The sequence below is a fragment of the Passer domesticus genome, chromosome 2 (assembly GCF_036417665.1).
Source record: "Passer domesticus isolate bPasDom1 chromosome 2, bPasDom1.hap1, whole genome shotgun sequence".
In the NCBI taxonomy this organism is placed as follows: Eukaryota; Metazoa; Chordata; class Aves; order Passeriformes; family Passeridae; genus Passer; species Passer domesticus.
In genome coordinates this window covers 118,796,525-118,820,959 of record NC_087475.1, presented here as the reverse complement: position 1 = coordinate 118,820,959, position 24,435 = coordinate 118,796,525, and the positions used below count along the sequence as shown (strand labels likewise).

General features: G+C 38.9%; 1 protein-coding gene across 9 annotated transcripts in view; it reads left to right on the top strand.

Moving 5' to 3' along the window:
* ROBO1 (roundabout guidance receptor 1) overlaps nt 1-24,435 on the top strand; it is a 674,462-nt gene that overhangs the window by 552,204 nt on the left and 97,823 nt on the right. For all 9 annotated transcript variants that reach the window (XM_064410935.1, XM_064410937.1, XM_064410939.1 and 6 more), the window contains one exon: nt 10,373-10,530. In XM_064410935.1, the coding sequence (XP_064267005.1) occupies nt 10,373-10,530 (158 nt within the window). The remainder of the gene's footprint in view (nt 1-10,372; nt 10,531-24,435) is intronic.

Here is a 24,435-nt window from a genome sequence, read left to right as displayed (position 1 = left end):
TCTTATCAAGGGCATGGAAATCTTTATTTCTTTGCACATTTCCCCTCTTAAGAGTTTTTGACTCATTCAGAGCAAAAGGATGATTATAAGCAAACATTAAAAGCATGGTCAGCATTTAAATCTTTCATGTTCTACAGGAAAAGTGATGCCAGCTTCATTGGCAAGGCTCGGGAGCAGCTTCTTCTCCTCTTTTAAGAGCACCAGTTACAACAAATGAGGTTCCTTCAGATTTGGCCTGCTGAGGGAGCTTCTATCTTAGGAACTAGGGGAGGAGTCTAGTTTTTCACAACACAAGCCAGCATAGCTTGGTATTTTAAAGAAACACCTTTTAAATCAATTGCAATATAGCTTCATTTGCCATCCTAGCTTTAACCTTTTATTGAAAATGGGCAAAATGTTTGCTTCTGTCCTTGCTACCTGAATTCCTTTATTCTGAATTAGATGACAGAGACATTTCTGTATTGGTTCTTGTATTCTTCCTTGAAAAAGAACTCTCTTCTCCTTGTGAAAGAAGTTTGATGAGTAGCTAAGGAAAACACTAAGCTAAGGAGTTCTGGTGAAGTGTCTTCTCATCTTTTCTTTCTCCTTGTTTGGTCCTTATATCTCTTCTTTGATTTCAGTTATCTCTCTATGATGTAATTTGGATGGCCAAGACATGCAGCCTTTTAATCTGGTTCTTTTTCTCCACTATAACTTGATCTGAAGGAAGGCCAGCACAGCCAGAAGCTCCTTGCAAATTAAACACCAGAATCTTTGTTTGGAGCGTAGAGAGAAAAATCTTTCCATACAGAATGCACAGACATCCCTGGCTACAAAGATGCACACCCTTTTTTGCCTTATGAAAACTAGTTTGTAATGTCTGAAGGACACTTCTTGGCTGAGCTGTGTGTAAAATCCCTTGGTTTGTATCCATAAATTTGGAAATATGCTGTATTAGTCATGCTGAAAATACTGTCTGTAATCCAGCACGATTCAAATAACCCCCAAACAAAATGTAGAATGTACTACTACTACTGCTGCTACTATTACCAGAAAATACCTGAAAATATTTAATATTTACGACAAGTAAATGGAAATAATCTCTGCAGTCCATAGAAATAAATTTATTCTTCCAGGAGGTAAATTCTTAGTTACAGTTAGTAGATGCCTTGTCCTGGAGCATAATATGTGGAAGACATTGAGAGGGATTGCTCTTCCTACACAGTCAGTCAAATTAATAATTAGGTCCCTTCTCCTTATCTATTTTCAATTTTCAATCAACCTAAGGGATACTCTCAGAGCTGCGTGCCTGAGGCATCACAGATCCTTCAGGATTTAATTAGGTTTCCCAGTGCTGCAGCATGCTCTCTGAGGCCTGTCAGTTACCCTTTCTCACAGGAGTTAAAATTACTCTTTATATGACTTATCAGATTTGGTCATTTAATTGATTCTCAATTCATCATCTAATCCATTTGCAATTTCCTTTCCACATATGGAGATACTTTTATAGGCTGACAGCTGTGTTCCCCAGTAAGATTCCAGGCAGTACTTAAACCCCAAATCTTAAATGAGTGAAATAAATTCAGACACTCTGAGTAGTTTCCATAATTTTTTGCAATGGTTTTCAGTAACTTTCAGCCAATGGTTTTTACAGAAGTCTGTTTTATTTTTTTGGATCCTGCTTCTTAAGCATGCATTTCTTTCTATTAACAATTGGGAGTTTCTTAATGACAGTAATGAATGACAATAAATATATTTATTTTAAAGTCTTTCTATGCAGCCATAAGTTTATTGCCAAATGCCTAAATATTTAATTGCTTTTGCAATGTAACATATTGCTTGATTCAAGCATATGACATGTATTTGCTATCAGCACCTTTTAAATATGTGATCCAGTTGGTGCAGCAGTCCTTGATTTCCTCCTACTGCAATGGATTAGAAGCAGGGTGGTCTTTTATTTGCTGACATGTATTGCTGAATGTCACTTTTCCAGAGATGGTAATTATTAACCTTCAATAGATACAAAGATCCTAATTTGATGATGCTGTATTGAATCAGCAAATGGTTTAGTCTGGAAAAGACCTTTAAGCTCATTGAATCCAGCTGTTAACTCGGCACTGACAAGTTCACCACTGAACCATGTCCCAGGTGCCACATGTGCACGTCTTTTAGATCTCTTCAGTCATGGTGACTCCACCACTGCCCTGAGCAGCACCTTCCAATGTCTGAATACCATTTCAGCGAAGAATCTTTTTTCCTAATATCCAACCTAAACCTCCCCTGGTGCAACTTGAGGCCATTTCCTCTTGTCCTGTCCTGTCTTGCTACCTGGGAGCAGAACCCAACTCCCACCTGGTTGAAACCTCTTGTCAGGGAGCTGTAGAGAGTGATCAGTTCTCCCCTGAGCCTCCTTTTCTCCAGGCTAAACACCCCCAGCTCCCTCAGCTGCTGCTCATCAGACTTGTGCTCTGGACCCTTCCCCAGCTCCTTTGCCCTTCTCTGGAGACAATCCTTCACCTCAAGCTCTTTGGAGTGAGTAGCCCAAGACTGGATATAGGATTCAAGGTGTAGCCTCATTATTGCTGTGTACAGGGGGACAGTCACTCCCTTGGTCCTGCTGGTCACTCTTTTCCTTATTCAGGCCACGTGTCCCTGGTCTTCTTGGCCACCTGAGCACAGCCTGGCTCATGTTCAGCTGCTGTCAGCCAGCACCCCCAGGTCCTTTTTGGATGGGCAGAGAAAAATCAAAGCCATTATTTTTTTAGAGAGAATCTGTTTTAAAACAACTTAAAGGTTACAGTAATGGAGACAGTACATTTTGTTAATGTTTTAGAAGTGTGGTCTAATTTCACTGCTGCTGTTTTCTACATCTGTCACTTATATTTAACTCTGTTGTCTTGGTTCTGTTTGTCAGTGCCATGTTTCTTTTTGCTTTGACTGTCGGTGCTCTCTGCTGATGTCATCAGCCAGGTGGTACTAATAATGTTGTACTAAATTACATAGGCCGGTAACATGAGCTTAATGCTGCTTTCTGACACCTTTAATCTGTTAATGTTCTTACAGCAGAATGTGGTACAAGATTCAGTAAAATCTTTAGCAGATCTGCGTGCTTGATGAGAGGCAATTTCCCATTGCTGGAAATTCTGCATTATTCTGCTAGGTAACAGGAATGAAACTTTTCTGAACTAAAGCATTTTGGACATACCATTCACTTTTTAATTAATTCTTTGAGTAATTTTTTTTTCATTCATTCAAGTTAAATGCTATTTTTCAGTACTCTTAACTCTTCTAAATTTAAATTACTGTTAAAATTTTTATCTGCCTCTTATGATACCTACCAAACTCTAAAAAGTGGTGTCATTTCAAATTTAAAAATAAATCATTGGTCATATGAGAACAAGCATAATATTAAAAGGCAGTTCTTACATTTTTTCAATATCTAAAAGGAATTTGAAATCCTTTGAAATCCATTTTGAAATCTTTTCTTATATTCATTAACCCTTCAGTTTCTTCCATGGAGGAAGTATTTATGAACCAGCTGTTTAAATTAGTTGATCTCAGTGGTAATAAAGTAAAAAAAAAAAAAACCACACACTTGTTTTACTGAGGGGTTTTAATGTTTGTTTCCTTTCACTAAAGGAGATATTGAAATAGAAATGTGTATAATATTGTGATCTCAATTACACAGACTCAGGTAAAGGTCTGAATTAACTCATACAAATACATGTGTCTGCTAAGCCAAAAGCCTTTTGATTTTAAAGTGCTTTTGTTTCTTCAGACTTTTGGGTGATAAAGTTTGCTAACAGGCAGAGTTTAAAGCAGAGCAGGACAGCACTGTATGAAAAGATGATGTTGAATGTGTGGTCATAAATGTATAGTCAAGGATTAAAAAATAGATCTCTTTTGAGATGGTGTCAGGTGGTGGTCCTTGCTTTAGAATCAGCCTCTCTGCAGTGAGCAGCCTCCTCTGTCTGGAACCTGTTTGCTGTGAATTCTCAGACTGCGCAGTCAGAGGGGCTGTGCTTGGAGCAGTGGCCACGTGTCCAGTGCTCATGTAGTTTTTGATGTTCAGAGAAGGCTGGGAGTGTATTAGAGATGTGGATACTGAACTGATTGGCATCTGCTTGCCTGCAGTAGGCTTTCAGTCTGACTGAGCAGGGGTAGCAAGAGGTCAGAGTGCTGCAAGGTAGGAAACATAAGAGAACTGGAAATGATGGAAGTGAGGAGCCCTAGGCATGCTGGCTGTGACTTCCAGCCTCTTGGAGCCTTGTGGAAGTGTAGACATCTTTTGAAGCATTCCATATGGCACTGCTGGACTCGATCACTGCATAGAATTATTGCCTGCATTTCATGAGTGGTCATGTTAGATGATCACAACAGTAATTTCTGACTATTTATAGCTCCACTCCTTCTGTTCCGTTTTAATGACTATTTATTTTAGTTAACACCAATGTTGACCTGGTTTTAACACCTTCAGCAAGGAAAAGAAAGCATTTTTTCAAGGAATAAGTTTTTCGTTTAACTTTTTATGGCTGCATGGAGACTTTTAGGGAGGTCTCTTCAGAAATAATACTTCTCATTTGTAAATGATCAAGTTTTTTGGTCAAACCAGGTAACAGTTTAATGAGGTCTGAAGTATAATATAGGTAACACATGGGTTTACTTAAATTTGATAATGCATACCTTTGTTTGTTTCTTTTTTGCTTAATTAGGTGTTCTGACACTTTCCTGTTAGTGGCATGCATGTCTTAAAAAATTATATCCTGACATCTGTATAAATTTTATGCCAGCAAAGTCTTTAAACAAGGTACCATAATTGTGGCTGATGCTTAAGTTAGTTGTAATTAAAATTAAGCACCTGGTTTGAAGCACTGTTCCAACTGACAACCGTCTTATATTTGAATGCCAAAAATGTCTGGTGTGTCTCAGTAAATTTGAATTACAAGTTCAGTAGGTAGTGGGGAAAAGGGATCATTGCTGATCCTAAATTACAGGAAGAGTTCTGCTTTTGAATAACAATTCAATCCTGACTAAGTAATAATTAGTTTCTCTTTGATTACAGCTTCATGGGATTAGACGATTTATGTAACCTCCTGAATCCTATTTTTGTTTTCCTTATCTTACAGGCTTTCAAAGCAATCTCTCGTTTTTGTTGTTTTGTTCATCATACTTTATTAGTCAAATGAAATATTAGGTGGAAACTTAGTTTGTAAATACTGCTCTTTTGTTGGGGAGGAAAAGGGAAACACAGAAATACTTTTTATATATTTAAAGGAATGAAAATAGTAGAATTGGTGGATATTAAAAAATATTTAAAATCTATTACAACTTTTAACAAAATTAGCCAAAAGGCAGGGCAGTGGACCACTAAGGTTTGTATTTAGCTTGTTTGATGCCAGGAGGGTTTTGTTTGCTGTTAGAAACTTAATCATTAGCTGAGGTCTAGTTGTTCTTCAAAGAAATGTGATGATCATTGCTTCTGTTTATTTCACTTTCTTTTTCCACCATTTTTGAGGTACATTCAAAGAAAGATTCAAACTATCTTCATGCTGAAAGAGTGGAGCTTGTTGGGATGTCTTCTGTTGAATAATTGTGCCATACTTTGGCTCACCAGTCTCTTTCTGAGAAGCAGACTTGTAAAATAGTGTGTTTTGTGTGGGGTGGTGCAAGAGAGTTAATGGGAAGCAAGTCTGAGTGATGCCTTTTTATAAGAATTAAAATGGATTAAAATTGCCTTGGTCTGATTCAGAAACTTGCAGCACAAGCATCATTATTTCCCTCTTCCTCTGTTCACTGGGTGACTGTGGCTGGAAGATCTTGGTTGATTAGGGAACCTAGATATATTTTAGTGCATTGCTTTGAGCTGATCTGGCGTGAAGTGTCTGGACTGGAACAGACCTGTAATCAAAATTTTCTGGAAATTTTCTGATTTCCAGATCTTAAATGATACCACCTGTTAAGGCATGATATCCACAATGTCTGATGGTAATTAGTGTGTTCCCTACAAATTCATTCTTTTCAAGTATTGACTGGAACTTTCTGGTTGGTTTGTTTCTATCTTGCATTTTATATATCCCTTTAAAATCACAGTTATTTAAAGATAAAATGCAACAGTAATCTTTCTGAATGATCTACAGTTTATATAGGCAAAAAAATCCTGCCTGTCTTCCTCCTATTTCACCCTGTAGTGTCTCCCTACTCTTTTTCATAGTAGGCAAAAAGAACTTAAGAAAAAAGTACTGGCTGCTGCATTTGCAAAGCACTGTTTTGGTGCCATCTCTGCTTATCAATAAAAATTTATATTGCTTATCAATAAAATTTTATCCTGAAGTGGTTGCCATTTCCGTTCTTCCCTGAGAAAGACTCTCTGGGGAAAGCAAAACTCTTCAGTGTATTGAAGAATACACAATATGAAGTAGTTGTGTAAGCAGTTGACTTTTAAGTGGAACTACGAAAGTTGCTTTTGAACTTGAATAGTTGAGCACATTCACAGAGCAACATCACGGACTTGTCCCAGCTATGCTGTGATAATGGTAGCAATCATCCTTCATTAGATTTCAGAAAATATCAGGTGAAATCCTCAAAAACCTTAACCAAGGTCTGGCAGAAATGGAGAGGAGAATTTTAATACTATGAAGATTCTTTTTTAAAAGGAAAAAAGAAATAAAATGTCTTTTTAATACATTTTTTTCCCATTCCAGCTGCATACATGTAGAAAGAGGTGAAGTTTCACCGTTAGGTGACAAAAAGCATTTGCTGTAGTGGATTGCAAAGTATACTTATAACTTAAAAAGGAAATGTTTTCTCAACTTACAGTAAACCTTGACTCATGAAGAACAGGAAAGAAAAAGTTCAGGTTTTTTTCAGTAAGGGATGAAAATTTTAGATTTATAACTTCATGCAAGATTGCCAGGGCCTGAGGCAAACAAAACAGAGCATGTATCTACTTTACAGCTGCAAAAATAATTACGGTGGCTATCTGTGGAGTAATCTCTAATGGATTATATTTTGTTGGCATTTCATTATGTGATGTTAGAGACAAAATAATTCATAGTAAATTAGGAAAAAAATACTTGTTTTGAAGTATCTGTGGCCTGGACCTTTGATGTCGTCCTAGGCATTCTATTTAGAACTGGTTAATTTGTGAAAGGTCTTGGTTTGCAGGCAAGGCACTATGCTTGTCAAGCTATTATAAGACTAAGGAGTGTAGAAATTACAGAAGTAATTTGGTTTTATTATGTAAGTACTGGACTTCTTTGTTGCTTCAAAGGTGCTAAAGCCATCTGAGGTGCTATCTGATAGTCCTTTCTCTGAGATTTATGAGGTCTTTCAGACTTGAAAAGCATTTATGCTTTATTAAGATCACTTGATTTAATTTTTTTAAACTTCAGGCTGCTTCTTTTTATATGTCTCTTAAATTTATCCAAGTGATACAATCTTCAGCAGTAATAAGCTTCTTACTCATGGTCAAAACACCCCTCTTTTGTGTTGCAATAGAACTGTGGCACAGCAAATAAACTCTTCTGCACTTTCATGTGCTGTTGGCACTGGGAACTGTATCTATGAGAGGGAGGGTTAGTAACTTAGGGCAATTTACGTGTCTTCTTCTTTAATGTTCTTTAATTTGAAGAAGTGGGAAGAAAACCAAAAAAAAGTAATAATGCAATCAGTGGCTCCAAGCCAGATTAAGTCTCTGAAGTGTTAAATAGAAAAAATTCTTGGACTTCAATAGGAGCAGTGTCCAGATATCCATTTGCACTACAAGATTTATAGTGATCCATGTGTCTGGATGGCTTGAGGGTATCTTGGGAACACAAGAAATTGTCTTTGGCTGTTAACACCTAATTCAGTATAAGCGGAACAAGGATATGTAACGTTTTCAGTGTATGTGAGTAGTGTTTTAGCATTCCATAACTAAAAATGAATTTGAAGTGCAATTTTGGTGCACTTCAATATATAAGGGAATGCAGTAAGGAAGATGTAAGAGAATGTGGGGTGAACTTAATAAAGTTTTGTTGAAAGCAGAAGGTAGTTTAAAGGATTGGTCTTTCGACTTACCTTTCTGAATAACAGAAAATTACGTCATTCCCCTTTTTAAAAACATAATGTTATAGCTGAAAATATTTTCAATTTTTCCCAAGTTCACAGAAGGAAAATTCATGAGTCTTGGCTTTGAGGAAGAGAAATACTTTGATCTTGGGTGCAGCATGTTATCTGAGGCTTTTGTACAGTAAGAAATAGGTACATTTTTTTGTTGTGTTGGTTTTTCTGTTGTTTTTTGTTGGTTAGTTTGGTTTTTTTTTTACTAAACTCTGTACACTAGGTCTGTTGAAGAGACCTAATCTGTCCAAGAGAACATGGTCGTTCAAAAGCATCTTATTGTTGTAGACTTGATGAGCTCCAGGGGCTCCTTCTAATCTAAATTATTCTATAATATCTTCTTTAAGTCCTATAATTCTGTTCTATTAGTTTGTATTGTTAATGCGATAGAGACATTTTATCCTTGACTATACTCTTTCAGAGCATCAGTATGTCCTGTTTCCAGGGCATCCAGAAATTTCAGTAATTGAACTGAAATATTAGAAATGTGAGTGCTTCAGTGTGGAAGGGGATTAGTAAATTCAAATATTTGATGAGATCTGTACTATATTTAAGTCTTTTTGACACACAGATATTCTTTGTTATTTCTGGAATTTATGTCCTTTATCTAGAATAGTGGCAACATTTTCTTTATTTATTGTTTTTGATTCCTGCCTACACTTCTGTATCAGTGTGGAACTTTCCCAGTTGCGTATTATGTTATAATAAAGGCAGGTATGAGGAAGGTGTATATACCACTGTCCCAAAGCAGGTGACCCATTTGCCCTCAGACCACTTTAGAAGGTCTTACCACCATGAAAGACCTTACAGAGAGGGATGGCTTTGTGGTAGCACTGTACCTGCCAGTCTGTAAGAACAACAACATTCCTTAACAGCTGACAATAGATGTCGGCTCCCCTTGAAGCAGAATTAACAACCAAACCCCTGTTCACTATGAATGTCCATGTATCTGGGGTCTGTGGCTTGGAGGAGATATATATATATATTTTGCTGCAGCTTCTTGGCATTATTTACTGTTGACACAAGATTGTTGCAGGTAGCAAGAGTGACATACAGCTCTCTTAAAATCCTGAGAGCCCTTTGGGTGCAGTGTGTTTTTCCATTACCTTATCCTTTGTTCTATGTGGATGGAAGAACAGCAGTGGAGGGGCTAGAATGTTATATCTGTTATCATTTGAATTATTTTTTTTTAGATTAAACCTAATGCCACTTACTTGGCAAGGCTTAGAAATGCTATTATTCTGTTAAACCATGTCCCTGTGTGGTGGTTGAGCACAGGGTGATGTCTGTACTTTCCCAGAAAGAAAAATAATCACGCAGCTATTGATAAAATACATAGTGGATGACTGGAGGAAACTAGAGTTTCCTGGGCCCGGGCTTGTCCAAATGATGAGAAAGAACAAATTCTAGTAATGAAGCTACAATAAAAATGTTTCTTTGTGGGCAAAGGTGGTAATCGACAAAAGATGCAAAATTTACTTCTAAATAAAGGATGTGGTCATGGTTTAGACTAAGTGACAACTACAAGAGATCAGGAAAGGTTTTTAATATTTTTTTCTTTAAAAAAGCACAAGTCAAATTGCAAAGATGAGTTTGGCTTAGGGTGGGCAAATGTTTTGTGATTTGTAATGTCACCAAAGAACTGGGAGGTTTATTTAGTTCATTGATTTTTGCCCTAAATTCAGGTATGGCTACAATTTGTATGGCTAGTGGCCAACCTTTAACCATCAACTTGTGAGTTACTGACAGGTTGACCTTGTGTCTCAGGAAAAAAGGGACAGAAAGCAACCCCTGCAGTGCTTCCCCCCAAGTCGCATTCTACTTGGGCAGAAGATACCATGCCATCTTCAACTGAGACAGGAATCATGGAATGCTTGGAGTTGGAAAGAGCCTTAAAGATCATCTCATTCTAACCCCCTGCCATGGGCAGGGACACCTTCCATAGACCAGGTTGCTCAGAGCCCCATCCAGCCTTGGCTTGACCTTCCCAGGGATGGGGCAGCCACAGCCTCTCCATCCAGTCTGTGCCAGGGCCTTGCCACCCGCACAGTAAAGAGTTTCTTCCTAATATCTAATCTAACCCTGCCCTCTTTCAGTCCAAAGCCATTACCTCTAGTGCTCTCACAACATACTCTTGTAAAATGTCTCCCTCCAGCTCTGTTGGTTAACTGATCTGTTTGTTAATGTAAAATACAGTGACAACAGGCACCATTAAAGGCCAATACAAAACACTTTGCTGCACTATTAGTTTATTATTGAGTAATTTTTTGCTTCATTGCTTTTATTCTTTCAGTTCTCCGGGATGACTTCAGACAAAATCCCTCAGATGTCATGGTAGCTGTGGGGGAACCTGCAGTGATGGAGTGCCAGCCCCCAAGAGGTCACCCAGAACCAACTATATCATGGAAGAAAGATGGGACTCCTCTAGATGACAAAGATGAGAGAATTACAGTAAGTAAAACAAGTTTTTCCAAACAACACAAGAATCAACTGATCCAAATTAATTTCTTGTCTCTTGAGCCTGTGGGCATCTCTGGCTGTGCTGTCCTTTCTAGGATGTGTCCTCTCCTTGCCTCACAGGCAAGGGCTATTTTGCGTTTAGCTTGGAATGTAACCTCTCATCTCCTAGTACTGCATTGCAGGGTATGCATTTGTTTGTTAGAGAGGCCTATGCAAAACCTATGTTCTTCTCTTCTTCAGAAGAATAGAAGCTTGTGGAAATGAAATTCATTATACTCACCACTGTCCTATGATTTTCATACTTTTTATCCACCTACAAAGTTTTGCAACCTGTAATATCTGCCTTTGGTTGTCAAGAGAAACTACAAGTAGTCTCAGTGAGATCTTTTGTGATTCTGTTGAAAATAACAAACGCAGGAAAGTTGTGTGTTGTATTAGAAAGGATAAAAAGGGTTTGAGGATACAGACACATTTCTTTAGAGAGATAATGGCTTATCCCACCATCTTAAATAAATCTGTTTTTCATTAGAGATGTTGTCATACTCATTTGTATCTGTAGTTTGCTGAATACAGTTCATGACTATTCCAGAGTATGGCTAAAGCAGCTTCTCAAATCATAAAAAATCATCCTTTTGAAACAGTAAGCTGGTGAGCCTAAACATCTTGCAGAAAAGACAGTAAAAATGGGGTTCAAAAATCATTTGCTGTCGATGTGGTGACAGGAGAAACATCTTTCAACATGAAAGAAATTGTATCATCTGAAAGCACATACTGTCCTGTTGGTACTGGTGTAAAGCAGGATTAGAGACACATACCATTTACATGTCTCAATCACATACCAAATGAGGGAAAGTACTCTTAGACCCCAGCAACCTAAGTATAAAATTACCATTTTGGTTTGAGATTCAAATTGCCTGTTATTCCAGTTATTTTTTACCAGCAACACAAAGCCCAGGCATTCTGCAGTTGTGGTGTATGCATACATTTAAATTTTTAAGTACCCTACCCAACCTATACTGATTGCTGGCTATTAACTCTATTCCTCCAATCATACTTGCTAAGAACTTGCAATTTCCTTTTCAAATCTCCTTCCAACCGTGACAAGTCAATTGACCTGAGATAAAGAGAAGATTCCAGTGCCACCTATGTTCTTTTTTCTTCCAGGAAGCGCTTTCTAAACTTGCATTTTTTATTGCTATAGTTTATTCTTGTGGAGGATTTTCAGGTGTTGCCTGTTAAGTACATTTCTTTTGTTATACATAAAAACTGTTCCAGCTGCCAGAACAAAGAAATACCCAGAACAAGGGTAGCTATCACTGACTGGCAGTGTCACCTGGAGTCGTTAAAGCTTTTCTTAGAATGAAATAAAGCCCCTTAGTTTGGTTTTATTTTCTGGGGTTTTGTATCAAATGCTCACCCACACAGTATTCTTTCACCATGTCATCTGGCAGAGTTGTTTGTTATCAGTGTCGCCTCCCAGAAACAAATGAAAGTGACTTTTCAGGTAGGTGTGGATTCACACTTGTTTCAGGTACCCAAATGGGGGTTTGTCTCCAGAGGTGTAAATTAACAGAGCTGCCACAGCCCAGCTTAGCCGTGTCATATGTGCCTGGCATTGTCCTCAGCAGCACTATTGATATCATGGGGGCTTCCTCACACAGGCCACAGAGCCTGAAGCAACATTGTAATGCAGCTTTGCATCCTCTTACAGCTGTAGCAGGATCTTGCCAAGTGGATAAATATGCATTCAGATGTACCTCTTTACAGCTTTGCTGTAACCATGTGTATGATCTTGCTAGTGGCTGGGAGGGGAGTGGGGATTGGGACCTGGAATGGACAACTTATTATAGGGCAGATGGGAATGAAATGCTAATTGTGAAACCTGACTTCAAATAATTCCATTTCTGTTCATTTATCTCCTTAAAGGCATTTCTATTTCAGTTTGGCAACAGGAATGAAAAAAAAACCTAGAAGAGTACAAAAGTTGAAATAAGGATGAAATTATGGGGTTTAAGTAATAGGTTTCTTTTTTTTTTTTTCTTACTAATTGTCTATTTTTAAAATTAGCGCCTACCTTCATGTGGTGGCAAAATTTTGGTTAACTCAGTGGCAGTAAATTTCCATAATACAGATGTGACTTTCCTCTTTTTAAGCCATGAAATTAGCAGATCAGGAAATGTCAAACTATATGTCTTGGTGTTCAATGCATGTGTAATATCAGTGGGCATTTAATTAATGAAAAAGCTTCAGTGGCTCCACTTCTAAAGCATTTCCATTTGTTTTCATTCTTATAGGTTTGTTGATCTTTGACTCATTACAATTTTAAGAGTTCTGTAAGTGTCAAAGGCTCATAGTAATAATGCTTTCCTTTCTGGCAAGAGATTTAAAATAAACATTACAACTGTGCTTTTTCTGAATAAGGCATGATGCTTGACATCTTTTTTGATTCATATCTATACGTTCTTCAAGAAGATGGAATCTCCATGAAGCAACCTTATTTTTAATATATGGAAGCATTTTTTCTCCTCTGCAATGACAGTGTCATCTATTACTCAGAAAAACTGGACTTTTCAGAATGAGTACTAAGAATGCCAGAGAAATAGAGCTGGAAGCTCCATTCCTGACTGAGAGTTTGAAGCAGAAGATGTAGATAAATAGCAGATAAATAAGATCCAAGTTAAGGCATGACTTCCTCAGGAATGCAATAAAAAGAAAATATTATTTTGTCCTGGGTAGAGTTAAGGAAATCAATGTGTTTATGTAGGTGAGATAATAAAAAATCAGTCTTTTCATATTTTTGGTGCATTTGTAGGGCAAATAAATGTGCTATGAAGAGAAAAAACTGCATATGTCTTTTACGTTATAAACTAGGGAATGGAACAAATAGGAAATGAAAGTTAAGGATGAGGGCAGAGCTATCTCTGAAGGGGTTTATAGAAGCAGACATTTTATTTGAGCACAGCTCTCCCAGTAGTGCCCAGTTTTAGAGACTTGGTGTAGGCTCTTCAGTGCACAAATATCTGCTGGGTGAACCTGATGAAGAATCGTCACCAAAATATTTTTTTTTTTCTCTCTACTCTTGAGTTTGTTGTCTATAAACAGTTTTCTCAGTGCATTGGGCTCAGCATGATTTTCCTCATATGTGTTCTGTACACCATGGTATGAAAGCAAGTGCTTGATGTGACTAATCCCTCTCCAAATATTACAAATGAAGCTGGAACAGTCTTGCCTGAGAAACAGACGCTTACCTTTAGCTTAATTTATTGAATTGGAAAACAGTTATCATGGGGACAGAGAAGAACTAGTATGATTCCATGCTCATCTAGTTAACTTTTCTCTTGGGATTACTGTGGAATCAGGAATCCCTCCTTTGATCTATATATATGTATAGATATGTGTGTATGTATATAGTTGAAAAGGGGTGCCTCAGCTCAGTCCGGTGAATAGCTCTAATTTCTCACTGCAAACAGTGTAAAGCTCAAATGTATTTTTTCCAGTTTCTTACGTGATCCATCTGCACTAGGAGAGGCTGTGGGACACTCCTCTGAGGAGAAGGAAGGTGCAAGGTGTTGTCCATGAGAGAGAGAAGGGAGTGCACCAGGGTGTGGATGTTCCTGGTTCTGTTTCCAGCCGTTCTTGGTGTTTACATATTTGGCACTGGTGAAGTTCATAGACTTGCCCATTGCTTGGAGCAAGGATCGAGGCCTGGGCTCCAGGCTTCCAGGTATCCTCCCCAGGAACAGCCCTGATCCCAGCCCAATTAGTCTAGCCATCTTTTTTGCATGGCAGCACAGCGTCATTAGGACATAGCCACGTGTGTCACCTTGGTGCCAAAAGCTGTGAGTTTGCATTCCCTCGGGCTGAGGAGGAAGTGCAATCAGTGGAGTTTCTGCTGACTGCTGTAATCACTGGGTTTGGTCTTTCCAAATGTATTTTGTCTGGATGCAGTTGGCAGAGTGTCATTAGCAATGGCTTGCTCAGGCACTCACAGTAATCACAGTGAATGTTGGTTGCTTGTAAGCCTGTGAATTCAGTGTGCCTCCATTCACTCTCTTCTCACTCTGTACCATTTCTGCTGTAACCACCAGAAATGTCCCACTACTTTTCAAACAGTGTTCCCACTGCCTTCCTAACACACACCACACAAAATTTTCACCTAATTCCCCAGCCATTTCCTCCATCTCACAATGTGTGCTTGCATCCACCCAGCCTGTCTGGCTCTATCACCTGATTAGTGATATCTGCTTGTGTGGAGGTAACAATTTGGAAGCTCAGATAAGCAAACCCTCCTGCAGCATGCAGTGAAGTCAAGGCATTCTTCCCTGGGCTTTGCTGTTGCAGGAAATGGCTGGTGAGCTGTGATTTGTGATGGCTGCGGCAGTGTCTGCCTGTGTCAGGTTTGCTCAGAGCCTCCCTCGAGGAGCTGCGTTGCTGCTCCGTCTTCTTTGTAAATCCCAAATGCAGCTGTCTCTCTATAAGATGCTGACATCAGTAATCTAACCAAGATGGTGGGGCCTTTGAGCATATCTTTAGGCAAAAACTGGCAACAATTACAAACTCTCAGGAGCGCAGAGCATTCAAAGAGGATTTTGTGGCTCTTCCATCTAGACAGGGCAACCTCCATGTGCTTTTGGATCTATCAGTTTGTTTTATGTTTTAGCAGCAGTGCCTGCATAATTGACTAACCTCAGTGAAATCAGGATGCAGTCAGAGTGCCTGTAATTATCAGTGCTTTCCCAGTGGGAGGAGGTGTACATATCTTGCATAAACTCCAGACCAAACTGATGCTTGAGCCAGGTTTGGAGGTCAGGATTTCACAGCTGAGTCTGTTCCTGCCCCATGACCACTAGTAGCCCCTGCTTCAGAAAGCCTCCCAATTGTTCACATGAAGTCATAGTATAGGTGGTAGAAGAAAAAAGCTATGCATACTGAACATGAAATTTTAATAGGTAAAATCTTTTACATATACATGAAAAAGGATGCTGGTACCTAAGAAAGAAATCCTTTGTAATTGAACACAAAAAGCAAAGCCTTTGCATTGAAACTTCCATGCAGCACTGTGATTGCAATTTCCCTCTCTTTCGTATTAACTCTTATCTCTCATTTATCCTGAATCATCCTCATTTGATTTTTAAAAGAAAAAGCTTGAAAAGCCATTTATCTTTCCTTGTTCAAGTTTCTTAGCTTTAAAGATCAAAGTTACAAGATGAATAATGCATACAGGTTTTCATTCCTTTTTTGTGTGGCTGTCTTGTGACATCAACAGTTTTGAATGACTTACACTCTTATTTTAGATGAGTTGCAACCCAAATTTTCAGTTCTCATCTCCTTTCCTGGCCCTTAAATAGTACATCACAAGTGCGCAGCATTTATTGGATCTTACACAATGCTATTTTTGCATGAGTGTGTGATGAAAATGTTTTTCAAAATGTGAAAACAAAGCCTTCTGATCTTCTGTTGTGACAGGAAAACCTCCTTAACGGTACCATCCACAGGTAGATGCTTCATGTGCTTGCCCCAGTTTTTTTGTTAATGAATTGTCAAAGAGAGCTGCTTTCATTCTTCTTGGTGGGACCAGTCATAGCCTCATTGTGCTTTGGAAAGTTAAAACTACATAGGTGGATCCCAACGTGACCTTGATCATAAGAAAAAAGGAAGTGGAAGAAATTGCTATGACTGTCAGTTAAAAAGGAAAAGAGAAAGTGTTGTTATTATTGGAGGGAACAGTGGAAAGAGCAGAAATTAATTCCCTTTTTAGGAAAGGGACTTCCTTTCTGAAGTTAAATTGCAGGGAAAAATTGCAATGCGGACGTGAATCAAGAGAAATTTAAAAAAAAAAGCTGATTGAATTTGTTGGGGCATTTTGTGTGTAGTAACAGTCTTAACCCATTACTACAGCAATGCTCCTGACAAAAACCATACTATTGCGGTGCCACTCCAAATTAATTCAAGATGTTTATCCTTATTTTTTTCTTCTCCATTTCTTTTTTTTTTTTTTCTGTCCTCCTCTCTTTTTCATTGATTTATTGATCATTAATCTCTTAACACCTTCGTTTCCCCAAGTTACGTATTTTAGATACACAGCAAAAGAATGCACACTCCTGTAGAAGCTGTAATTCTAATGGCAATATTGCATCTGCTGCGGAGAGCTGCATGGGAGATCGTGGCCTGGGTGCACAGCACACCAAGCAGTGGGGGTGAGGGGAAGGCAGGGAGCAAGGACTTACAGTTCAGGGTTTTATTTCATTTTAATTGTTTTTCTTTTTTGGGGCAGATTAAAGGCCAAGAAGCAATTTCCTATAGGCCCCAAGAGGGTTAGAAAGAGAAGTGTATTTTTTGTTCTGATTCCCAATATGTGCTGCCTCCCAGCAATTTCCTCTCTTCCAAGTCCTTTTTCTTACTCCCTGGGAGCTTTGGCTTCCCACTTTACCTCTCTTTTTACTTCATCTCCTGATCCCTACAATGGTGGCTTCCTCAAGGATCAAGAGTAGTTTTTGTTAATGATTTATATTTCTTCTGCTCTTAATATTATTTCCACAGGTGATGCAGCTGGAGCTGCTGTGAATTAACTTGGCACCCCAAGAGGGAAAAAAAGAGTAAAAAATTACGAAAAACAATTTGTAACCACACAGCTGTCCCAGAGGGTAGTGAGAATTCCTCTAAATCCTGCTGTTTCTTCTCCTTGTTTTTTTCCAAAATGTGACACTCTTGTTCTGTGTTCACACTTAAGGCTCTGTTTTAGGGTCCCTGCTGCTCCTGCTGAAATCTTTTTGCTCTCCAGATTCCACAAATCTTTGAAAATGTTTCTTCTGATCACCTCTCCCTTCTTTTCTGTGCCAAGTGCTTGTGCTGTCTCCTGTCTTATCATGAGGACACCTTTCCCATTTTTGCTCTCAATTCTGTCTGCATGCCTGCCTCTTCCCTTGCCATGTCTAAACCACTCAGGTTTCCACATCTGCACAACCACTCTCTGTTAAGACAAAGGGTTCTCAGGGTATCTTCTGCTATGCTGCTACTTCCCATGTAAGTCTTTATCACTTACCCAAAAGAGCTTACCCAAGCTCTTTTCAGTTGTCCATTGGTCTTTGTTTATCATTTGTCACACTGTTTTGTGTGTTGTTTGTCGGGGGTTTGGCTGAGCTGTAAAAAATGTTACCTGCCGCAGGGGACCACGCTCACCTTGGAAGGTTGCAGAAAATCTGATTAATAGCCTGGACTAACGTGAAGTGGAGAAACATCACATGGACTTTTATTTCTGTATCTATTTTCCTCTTTCTCTTCTTCCATCCTACTTGGAGTCTGACCATCCTCACTTCATTTTTCAGATTCAGCCCTTTGAAACAAAACTTCTCATCTCTAGCACATCCACGAGCAGTTCCCTGTCCCGACCACAGCTGCCAAGAGTGAGAGCTCAAATTCTACACCTTGGTGTGGGTTGGTAATCCTAACCTATTTACACCAGTCTCCCCTCGCAGCTCGCATTTCGGGTCTGCCATTGGGAGGAACGTGGCTGTGCAGATGTTGTCAGGCAGATGTGAGCTGTGGGCTGGCTGTGGATGCCATCTGGCAGTGGTTAATGTGGCGCCGAGCCCAGGCTAACGAGCCCTGCTGCGGGACAGGCTCGAGCGCGCCGGCACCACACGGGGCTGACACGGCCACACTCCTATGGCACTGCTGGCAGAAGGGGCTTGACGTGTCCATCCATGTGCCAAACCAAGGTAAATGGCCTGAAAATGCCCCTGTGGATGTTCCCTTCTTCTCTGCGGCTGTTGCAGAATTACAGAATGAGAAGAGGAGATGAGACGAGAAGACCATCGAGTCCAACCCATGCCCTAACACCTCAACCATGGCACTGAGTGCTACATCCAGTCTATTTTTAAACACATCCAGGCATGGTGACTCCACCACCTCCCCAAGCAGACAATTCCAGTACTTCATCACTCTTCTGTAAAAAACCTTTTCCTAACATCCAATCTAAATTTCCCTTGGCACAGCTTGAGACTGTGTCCTCTGGTTCTGTCAGCTGCTGCCTGGTGAAAGAGACCAACCCCACCTGACTACAACCACCTTTCAGGGAGTTATAGAGAGTGATAAGGTCACCCCTGAGTCTCCTTTTCTCCAGGCTAAACAACCCCAGTTCCCTCAGTTGTTCCTCATAAGCTTGTGTTCCAGCTCCTTCACCAGCCTTGTTGCCCTCCTCTGGATGCATCAGCTGTCCCAAGTACTTATTTGAGGTGCTTTTTCTTACATTTGCTGTAATAAAATGGTGAAGAAGAAGCCCACCAGTCTCAAGTGTTCGGGTCACGCTCAATGCCCAATATTGTTCTGGTTGGTTATTTAAATGGCTCATTATTAGCCCTGAATCTTCTGTGCTTGATAGGGTAAACCACGCATAGGTTGACTCTTGATGTGGTAGATTTTCCCAGTAGACATCTCTGAAGGGTAATGTTAGTCTCTGGAATGAGGGAAAAGGGAAGGAGCGTCATGATGCAGGGCAAAATGTGACCCAGTGTCAAACATCTGTGGGCTGAGGAGAACACCAGAGTCTGTTGGCTTGTGCTGCCTATCACAGCAGCTAGATTTTGCATTTGGGACCAAACTGACCTCCCATGTTCCCAAGAGCATGCTTGGGTAGTAGTGTCATCCACTGTGTGAGGTTTTCAGATTTATAGGTGGTGTTCACACTAACCAAAAGCACTGGAATTAAAACTCATCATAATTCAGTGTTAGATTAAAAGGCTCCCTGTGGTCATTCATCTGCTGGCATTTTAAACCAAGTTATTGCTGATCGTATTTAACCCTAGAGTTGTAAGACTATCTCTTCCTTCTGTTTTTTCTCACAACTCTCAAAAATGTTCTTTTGCACCAGTGATGTCCTTTGCTCCAGCTATTTTTGTCTTCTCACCACTTAAAAAGATCAGCATTAGATATGCATAACTATGGTTTCTCAGTATTGTTTCACCCAGCAGTAGTGAGAAGTACTTCTTTAATGTGAAATAAGGGTGTATTTTTCTACAGTCAGCTTTATTTTAAACTGATTTCTACTTTCCATTGTGAAAGTGAAGCAATAAAGAATGGAGCTCTTTTGCAGATACCTCTGTGGACTTAGAGGAATTTGAAAACTTCTCATTGAATGAAAATTCTCTACGGATTTCTTTTGTCCCTAGTCATGAACTGATGACCTAGATAGTAAAAGAAAATAAATGCCTGCAGCAAATAGAGTATGTGTTAGATCTTTGAGTTTTGGGACATTTACAGGCCTAGATATTAGACTATCAGGATTTTCTTGTTAAAATGGCTTATTGAGAGTTTTGAACCTCTGGGACCATGTGAAATTATAGAAATGGTGTCTGGGAAGCTTCTCCCTAAAAAATAATAAAAAGCCAGGTGGTTGTTATCTCAGACTAGGTTACTTGAGCTATCCAGGGTGTGTAGGACTTTATGATTTGGATGGTTAGGAGCAAAGGTGATTTATTATGCTGAGAAAGTAAATTCTTTGTTTTGTTTGGCTGACAGTCTCATTGTTGGGGTTTTTTTGGATGAATAAGAGAGATGAAAAAAGGATGTGGGAGGGAAATTATTTCTTCATTCATTTTATTCTGCTAATGAAAAAGAAACATTTTTGTTTGGTTAGTTTTTCTAAGCAGTCAGGAAAGGAGGTTTTGCTTATATTACAGACAATAAAGATGAAGACTGGGCTTAGAAAGCTAATTCTTCCCTTCTCCTCCCTTCATCAGCTGCAGGGAAGTCTTGAATGTAGAGTATGGGCATCCTGACGAAGTCGAAAACCCATTTCTGGAAACACTGTTTTCCCCAGCCCCTTAATAAGTGCTGTGCCTACCCTCATTCCTCCTCAGGAGCAAAAACAATGAGTGGCAAAGTAATATTAAAAAAAAAAAAATAGGCTTTTATGAGTTTGACACACTGAACATTAGGACTCACAGTGGAAATTGGGCAACCTGTGTACAGGCAGAAAAAGTGTTCAGGGTAGATTCCATTGGTCATGGGACTTAGGATCCCTACAGATCAAATGTGTAAAACAGCACTACAAATTTTCTGCCTTTCAAGGTTCTTTCATGCAGCCCCGTCACCTGTCAGCTTTTTTTTTTTTTTAACTGTATTTAGGTTTATTTTATGCTCTTATACAGGGGTATTTCCATTTGTAAAGCATGTTTTAATAAACAGATACCCTGCAGAAATCAATGTATTATTTGTGGCAAGTTGTACAGTGAAGTGAAGGAACCCAGCTCCTCACTGTGTTTGCTCTTTTCCAAACACTGAATCCCTCTCCGTTTTGGGGGATGGGAGAGAGGAAAAAAAAAAAAGGTACATTTTTGTTCCTGAAAGTCTCTAGTGGACCTTATAAATTTGATTGTACTTGGCATTTTTGATATTCCTACTTGCTTGCACACCACAGCAGCCACATGTTGTCACTTAAAATCTAAATATCGGATAACTGCTAACTGAGACTTTATTGTGTATCATGCTTATTTTAAGAATTACTTCTGTAAAGTCAAAATGACACTAACTCTAAAGGCATGTGTAATAAAACCTCAACAATCTGTGTGCTGAGTTTGCACATATTATGTTCTCATAATCAAAAGAAAAATGTAGAATAAAAATAGTAGAGAAGAACAGTGCTCGTTTTTGGAGCCTTGAACAGCTGTAAGTGATTAGAGCTTCTTGTTTGGTTTGCTTTGATTTTTTGGTCTACTTTTTGAAAGTTCTGTCAACTTCACTTTTGCTTATTTCACTTTGTTTGGATAGTTTTGCCTTACTGAGTTTCCTGTGATGCTTCTGGTTATATGAAATGTCTAGTCCAAATCACAGCACTTCAAAAATAATAATTTTTCAGTTCTTAGGTTTCCTCAACCCAACAGAGTACTTCTCTCTCTCCAGGTAATAATATACTCACAATTGCTTACTGCCAAGTTCAGATATTCACCACGTGCAGCAGTGAGGGATTCACACACACATTGCAGGGTGTTATTCCAGACTCCTGTGTAGTATTTTATGCAGGGCCAAGTCTGCCTGCAAGAGGTTGTCCTCCTTAAAAGGGAAAAGAAAAAAACCAAAAACTTGCTTTCTTTCTTTATCTAGGTGTAGGATAATTCTTACTAATACTCAGGCTGCACTGAGCAATTAATTGATTTTTTTTTTCCTTCTCAAAAATCATTATCTAACAAGAATCTCTTTGGCACATGGTCACATGAAGATTGTTCCTTTGTTTAACATGGAAGTGTGGGTGGTTAGTTATACTTGGATCCATCTATACTCATCTTGTTTTTTCTAACTCAGCAGCTTTGCTTTTCCCTCTGTCTGCTGCTGTTGTCAGTTGTCTGCTTGCCTCTGCTCAGCCTCCTGGTTCTGGCTGCACAGGGGAGAATAAATTACACAGAGAGAAGAGGGGTAAAAGTGAGTAAATTTGAGAGTAAATAAATCCCACATATTTGGCATGGAAAATAATGCTACTGAAAAAGTAAAGCATGAGAAAGTGAAAAGCTATCCTCATGTATACCTCAAAATATTTCTACTGTTGCATGGAATATACTGAATTTTGAAACTAGCCATAGAGATATTTAGGCTTAAGTAATTTGTCCTCCCTCAGAAAATACAAAATTTGGTTTCCTGAACAAAAGGATGATGAATCAAGATCTCTTAATTGTAAGTTTGTGGGAGTTTTGCATCATTGTTTTCCTAAGTGTCTATGCCTTTCACTTTTTGAAAGTGAAAGATGTTGGCATGATGATGGCTCAGAGTAACCTCCAGCGCACCTCACATTTCAAAGTCTGCACATCTTGCTCTCCCCATTCATATGAAATCATTTGTCTCTTAGGACTTCTTTGAGCTGTGGTGTTCAGTTTGAGCATTTCTCTTGGAGTAAGACCTAATGAAAATCAAGAAGGAAAAAAAAAAAACTTTTTCAGGGTGAAGTGTTACTGCAGAAGCTGCAGGTACCTGACTGGAGCAATTTCATGGTGCATTACAGGTATTCCAGAAATGAGTGTTTGTACTCTCTGGCAGACCTGCACACTGAACAGAATCAGAGATGATCTGTTTTTGCCATGAGACTATACAGTCATTGCAATGTGATTTCTAAAAGTGTGCTGCAAAACATTTTCCTACAGAGAAAATTACTGTGCAGTAAATGAAAAATCGCCTTGAGGTAGAGAGTCTGCAAGCTAAGCAGAGCAGATTGCTGCTGCAATCTTCCTGTGTGATTTTGGGCAAGCCTTGAAGTTGTTCACTTCTTCTTATTCAGCATTTCATGAGTTGTGGACCTGAATTCATTCATACATGTAAAGCAGCCTGACACTTGCAACAAAGCTGTGTTGTGCCACTTGGCAAAGTGCAAAGTGTTATTGCATCCTAAATCATAAATAGGCTCTTTTTTGTAGACAAAACAGTAGAATAATATCCTCACTTTCATATTCAGGCCATGCTCCACTCCAGGTGTTTGTGATTGTATAATACTTGCACAATCTAGCCTCAGCTACAATAACTTCGAGATTTTCTGTGATTATAAAGAAAACATCTCTATAATTTAACTATATTCTGAAGCACTAGAGTGGTTTTGAGATTATTGTCCCTTGTATTCAAGGATCTCAGGGGTTTGTAATAATTTAGGAATGTCTACAGAGCAGGTACTTTGCATGATTATAACTCCTGGGAAATCTGCATGGTTAGCATGTTTCTCTAAAATAGGCTTTGCACACATCCTGAATTCTCAGGGCAGAATTCTGGCATTACTGAAATCAGTGTGATTTTTACCATTGTCTTTCCTGAGACTAATACTTTCCAGGGAAGTATAAAGTATAATTTATAGCAAGAGAAGAGGCCTCTTTTTGAAGTGCTGAATGAGTTGACATTCTTCACTTTTTTTGTTGCTAATGTTGTTACTACTTCACTTCTTTTTAATGGGTTGTTTGTCATTAAGGTACTTAAGGTATTCCAGCTTTTTGGACATACTGCATATTGATTCTCAATTTTTGTTCTAATGAGATTATTTGCTAAGATTCTACTGTTTTGCCTGTATCCTTTGCATTGTCATTTTTAAATATTAGAATTACATGACTGGTGGTGACAACTGTTACTCTGCTTTTGTTACTGATAATCCAAGGCTTTGGGGTTGTAAGAGGTCTTCTGTTGTATCTGTTATTCTTGAAGTTGATAGAGGTAGGTAAATGTAATGGTTTTTTTCAGCAGGAGGAGAAACCTTAATTTTAGCAATATGAACTTTTAAAGTAGGACATGGGGAAATAACTTCTAAAATACACAAAATTCAGAGTAGTTGGAGCAACCAGAATAAATTAAATTGCAAGCCTGCTGTGATAATTATTTCCAATTCAAAAAGAGATGCGATCTTTAAAAATGTTATCTTTTACTATCTCACGTTGTAGAAAACTCTGTTCTCCCTACTTTAACCATCTCATAGCATTTTTCTAATGCTATGAATAGCAAGTTCAAGAAAAAGGCAGTTCTTCAAGAAAAAGGCAGTTCTTCATCTTTGTAGCATGTACATTTCTCAGACTGCAGTGTCAGTTTTACTGTTCTGCCCTGAAAATGAGTCTCAAATTCACCTTGAAGGATCCCCCCCAGGGATGCCTGCTGAACCTTTGACCCTTCTCTTCTGACTGTCACCAAGGTTAACACATCATTACAGCTTGTGATGTTAGGGATACCTGTGCTTTTGGAGCCCTTCTCAACCTACACTGTTGCACACAATTTAAACTGAACTCTCAGTTCCTAATTTCTTTTTCATAGGAATACGTCTTGTTGATTTTTGAGAGTGAATTGTGTTTCTTCCTAAGTTGTGTTAAAATAGACAGGAAATTTTAAAACTTCCAGCTTTTTCTCTGCTTTTCCTTAATTATTAAAGCAGCGACCCTATGACTA